General features: G+C 51.6%; 1 protein-coding gene across 1 annotated transcript; it reads left to right on the top strand.

Moving 5' to 3' along the window:
* Positions 1-1,277: 1,277 nt before the first annotated feature.
* LOC136503326 (probable xyloglucan galactosyltransferase GT11) lies at positions 1,278-2,962 on the top strand. Its single transcript, XM_066498444.1, has 2 exons — positions 1,278-1,738; positions 1,846-2,962. The coding sequence occupies exons 1-2, from the start codon at positions 1,278-1,280 to the stop codon at positions 2,960-2,962; spliced, it is 1,578 nt and encodes a 525-aa protein (XP_066354541.1).
* Positions 2,963-5,432: the final 2,470 nt, after the last annotated feature.

Below are 5,432 nucleotides of genomic sequence, written 5' to 3'. Positions count from 1 at the left end.
CAGAGCCCATGGTCAGAAAAAGCTAAATCCGATAAAAAAATCTCGAGCGTCACATATGGCGGGGGCACCCCGATGTGTGACTAAGGGGGAGATTGTTGGGGTTTAGTCCCACATCGTGTAGCGATGGTGGGGGAGCACAACATATAAGGCGGGAGAACCCTCACCTATCAGGCTAGTCTTTTGGGTTGAGTAAGGCCCAAAGGCCTTATATGTTGTAGCTCCGGTGGACCTGGGACCCGTGGGAGCGCAGGCTCGTGGTAACGAGCCGGGCCGGCTGCAAGCCAGCTCCAAGATCGTGAACTCGGTGGTCACCACCGGTTCCAACAATTGATATCAAAGCCGGTACCCGAGGTCAGAAAAAGCTAAACCCGATAAAAAAATCTCGAGCGTCACATCATGGCGGGGGCACCCCGATGTGTGACTAAAGGGGAGATCGTTGGGGTTAGTCCCACATCGTGTAGCGATGGTGGGGGAGCACAACATATAAGGCCAGAGAACCCTCACCTATTAGGCTAGTCTTTTGGGTTGAGTAAGGCCCAAGGCCTTATATGTTGTAGCTCCGGCGGACCTTGGACCTGTGGGAGCGCAGGCTCGTGGTAATGAGCTGGGCCGGCTGCAAGCCAGCTCCAAGATCGTGAACTCAGTGGTCACCACCGGTTCCAACAATTGGTATCAAAGCCGGTACCCGAGGTCAGAAAAAGCTAAACCTGATAAAAAATCTCGAGCATCACATCATGGCGGGGGCACCCCGATGTGTGACTAAGGGGGAGATTGTTGGGGTTAGTCCCACATCGTGTAGCCATGGTGGGGGAGCACAACATATAAGGCAGGAGAACCCTCACTTATTAGGCTAGTCTTTTGGGTTGAGTAAGGCCAAGGCCTTATATGTTGTAGCTCCGGTGGATCTGAGACTTGTGGGAGCGTAGGCTTGTGGTAACGAGCCGGGCCGGCTGCAAGCCAGCTCCAAGATCGTAAACTCGGTGATCACCATCGGTTCCAACACTTAATAACTAAGGAAAAAAACTAAAATGGCTTATAATTTAGAACGTAGAAAGTACATCGTATAAACAATCACGTTTTAAGAGGTGCAGGGTCAGAGTACCATAATCTGCACAACGTCCAAGGTCAAAGCCTCAAAGGTCACAAAGAATATGGATCAACACAAAACCCTAGTGCACTAAATGGAGCTTTTATTAGCTCAAACCTTAAGCCTACATTAGGCTCTCTACTAAACCCCAGGAGCTAACTAGGGAGGCATTCATCTTCCAGCCATGCATATGGAAGCCCACTACCCCAAGTACCTCGTCTACTACCTCCTCATACTCGGCTCATGGCTCCTCTCCTGTCTTCTCCACTTTCAGTACTTCCACCTCTCGCTCTCCTCCTTTGCAGCACCCCACCCCGCCGCGCTCGTTGTACTCCCCATCGCGCTCGATGCAAGCTTCCTTCCCTCCCTGACCGTCGAGGCTGACAACAGGCGGCGGTCAGCATCGTCGTCGGTGGTGGCGGCATCACCTTCGCCATCGTCACCACCATCGTGCGAAGGACGGTATGTCTACATGCTGGACGTGCCGTCACGGTTTGATATGCTCAGGGACTGCGTTGCTGGCTCGCCGTTGTTCAACGACATGTGGAGCTGGTGTGCAATCACGGTCAATGCCGGGCTTGGCCCCAAGATTGGCCCCGCCGCCGGCAATGGCAGCGATGGTGACAAAGATATCATCCCCAGCACCGGATGGTAAGCTAGCACACACATTAGTGTCCAGTGATATTATGGTTTTAAGTTTGTGAGACCGGACAAAGTGGTTGTGCTCACGGGATGTGTACTTGTATGTGTTGCCGCAGGTACAGCACGGACCAGTACTCGCTGGAGGTGATCTTCCACAACTGGATGCGGCGGTACGAGTGCCTCACCAACGACCTGGCAGCGGCGACGGCGGTGTACGTGCCGTACTACCCGGCGCTGGAGCTGCACCAGCACCTGTGCGGGTCCAACACCACGGTACGCGACGGCCCGTCGGAGGCGTTCCTGCGGTGGCTGTCTTCGCAGCCCACGTGGGCGGCGCTCGGCGGGCGCGACCACTTCATGGTGGCCGCTAAGACAACGTGGATGTTCCGGCGGGAGCCCGGCGGCCGAGACGAAGGGTGCGGCAACAACTTCCTCGGCCAGCCGGAGTCCCGGAACATGACGGTACTCACGTACGAGTCCAACATCTGGGCGCCGCGGGACATCGCCGTGCCGTACCCGAGCTACTTCCACCCGTCGTCGGCCGGCGAGGTGGCCGCGTGGCAGGCGCGCGCGCGGGCCGCGCCGCGCGCGTTCCTGTTCGCGTTCGCGGGCGCGCGGCGTATCAGGGGGCAGCTGGCCATCCGCGACCGCGTCTTCGACGTGTGCGAGACCGCGGCGCGGCGCGGTCGGTGCGGGATGCTGGACTGCAGCCACGGCCTCGAGGGCAGCATCACCTGCCGGTCGCCGCGGAAGCTCGTCTCCCTCTTCACCTCCGCGAGCTTCTGCCTGCAGCCGCGCGGGGACTCCTTCGCGCGCCGCTCGTCCATTGACAGCGTCATGGCCGGCTGCATCCCCGTCTTCTTCCACCGGCCATCCACGCTCAAGGCGCAGTACCGCTGGCACGAGCCAGAGCCTGGCCGAAGCAACGACGGTGACCGCCGGTACTACGTGCTCATCAACTCCAGCGACGTGCTGGAAGGGAGAGTGGACATCGAGGAGGAGCTGAGTAGGTACACGGATAAGGAGGTGGCCGCCATGAGGGAGGAGGTGATCAAGATGATCCCGAGGTTCCTGTACAAGGACCCAAGGGTGAGGTTCGAGGGGGAGATGAGGGACGCGTTCGACATCACCATTGACGAAATGATGGCCAGGATGAAGAGGATCAAGAATGGAGAGAATTTGATATGGAAGGGCGACGACAGGGATGAGGATTTTGCTGCGAACGATTTGTGACATTGGCTGAAAACTTCTCTCTTTTGTGTTTACATGTGACGGTACTAGACTAGTAGTTTTGTTGTTATGTGTTGGTAGTTAATCAGAGCGTACAGTTGCAATGTAATAAGATAACAAAATTAGGAGAGGTTTAAAATGAATTCAAGGTACGTGTTAATTAAGGAATGAACCAACAAGATTAGAGCTAGGGATTTGGGGGTATGAGGCCAACAAGATAAGAGAGTTCATTCCTAGCTCTAATCTTTATTGGAGTTCTCCCAGCGCTTAGAGGGATGCCCATGGAAAAGGCCAATTCAGACTTGACATGACTGCATTTCCTCCTCCATCTTGCTGCTTGTGTTATGTTCTAATTGCTCCCAAGAATTTCTTCATAAGTGATACACATTGAAAGATAATCTCTTGTTGCCTTGCCATGACATAAAGTTTGCCAAGTCTACAGGAATGTCTGTAGAATAAATGAATCTCATATCACTTTAATTTCCAAGAAAGATGATGTGGCAAAGGTTTCAGATTTCAGACCCATCTCATTGCTCAACACCTCCATTAAGATAATCACCAAGATTCTAGCCAATAGACTTCAAGTGGTAATGCCCTCCCTAATTCATAAGAACTAATATGGTTTTATAATACATAGAACCATCCAAGATTATCTGGCTTCTTTTGAATACATTCACATGTGCCATCAAACCAGGAAAGAATTGACCATCCTTAAGCTTGACTTTGAAAAGGCTTTTGACAAAGTTGAGCATGAACTAATACCGCAAATTACAGAAATCAAGGTATTAACACCTAAATGACTAACTTGGATGAAACTTATTTTTCAGCTATCCTACTCAATGGGGTGCCTGGTAAAGTTTTTCGTTGTCGTATAGGAGTTCAACAAGGAGATCCACTCTCACCTCTGTTTTTTGTGTTGGCTGCTGACTTCCTTCATACTTTACTAAACTCAGCCAACAACCATGGCCATCTGCATCTTCCAATTCCTCTGTAGAGCGACAGGGCTTCCCCATCCTGCAATACGCAGATGACACCCTCATTTTTATGCAAGCGGATGTTGATCAGTTGAGATACCTAAAAGACTTTTCATCTCCTTTGTTGAATCCACAGGTCTTAAAGTGAATTTCTATAAATTAGTGATGGATCCTATTGATGTCCCACAAGATAAGTTCAATCATTTGGCGACCACTATTGCATGTTCAAAGGGATCTTTGTCGTTTACTCATCTCGGTTTACCTTTAAGCTTGACCAAGCCCTTAGTTGTAGATTCTTGGCCACTGGTCTTGAGGTGTGAAAGAAGATTAATTAGCATTTCTATTTTCCTTAGTCACGATGGCCGACTAGAACTTACTAATGTGGTTTTCATTACTCTTTCAACTTTTTCTATAAGTATGTTTCTTCTTGTAACACCTTAAAATTTTCTTTTCTTTAAATAGAATTAAATTGATTTAATTAAATATTATTGTGCACATTAAAACGTAGGCAAAATAATATTTCTCTTTAAATAAAAATCAACTATAAGATTAGAAACATGTTTATGTATACATGCTGGTGCATTAATTTTATTGTAGTGAGTGGCCTTTTCCAACATTCAAAACAGATTTTAAATGAATTTACAAAATAGCTTTAGAATAAAAGAAAGGGAAAAGAAAAAGGAAAAAAAAACTCCCTGTCGCTCCTTTTGGCCCAGCGTCCCAGCTCCCAGGCCTCACTCCCCACTCTCCGCTCTCTCTCTCTCTCTCTCTCTCAGCCGATGACCTTCCCTGCTGCCTTTTTACCATGCGGCCCAGTCAGCCGGGCCGGCCCAGTAGCCTGGTGGAGAAGCCCGTGCGCCTGTCCTCCCTTCTCTCGCTGATGAAGCGACCCCACATGTCAGCCGCATCACCTACCTCCCGTGCCCGAGCAGGACTCCAGGCGGAGGAAATCGCCGCCCAAATCCCGGGCGTTTCGGAATTTCTCTGTGTGGGATGCAAGCTGAGCCGCCCTATAAAGCCCCAAAGCTCCTGCAGCTCTCGGTTCCCATCTACACGCCGCCTGCTAGCCCTAGCCACGCCTCTATCCTCGCCGGGTCTCGCCGGGTTGAGAGCCGACACCGCCACAGTCAAGCATGCCGTACGCCACTTCACCACCGTTCGTGACCACCTGCTGAGCCCTGCGACAAGGTTATGAAGCTACAGGGTCCGTTCTCTTTCTCTTTTTCTCTCTCTGTCTCCCGCCGCCGCCGATATTCACAGGAAGTCACCGCCTGCCCCGTCGAACCGTACGTCGTCACCGTTCATTCCCCGTTGTCGAGAATCACCTGGGTGACCTCGCAGTCTTCCGCTCTACCTCCCCGTGCTCTCCCCGCAAGAAACCGAGGCCCTAAGCCCTTTTTCATCGAACTCCAGCGAGCTCGCATCGCCGGCAATGGCTTCCGCCACACATGTCCTTGTTCCGGCCAGACAACCTCGCCCAAACCGTCACATCCGTCCAT

Source organism: Miscanthus floridulus, chromosome 14 (assembly GCF_019320115.1).
Source record: "Miscanthus floridulus cultivar M001 chromosome 14, ASM1932011v1, whole genome shotgun sequence".
NCBI lineage: Eukaryota > Viridiplantae > Streptophyta > Magnoliopsida > Poales > Poaceae > Miscanthus > Miscanthus floridulus.
The sequence above is the reverse complement of the archived record's forward strand: the minus strand, read 5'-3'. Positions and strand labels throughout refer to the sequence as shown.

Excerpts from the sequence above, each read along its gene's own strand:
- LOC136503326 (XM_066498444.1), top strand. The coding sequence starts at position 1,278 with ATGGAAGCCCACTACCCCAAGTACCTCGTCTACTACCTCCTCATACTC. Across the intron at positions 1,739-1,845 it reads ATCATCCCCAGCACCGGATG|GTACAGCACGGACCAGTACT; the intron begins GTAAGCTAGCAC and ends GTGTTGCCGCAG.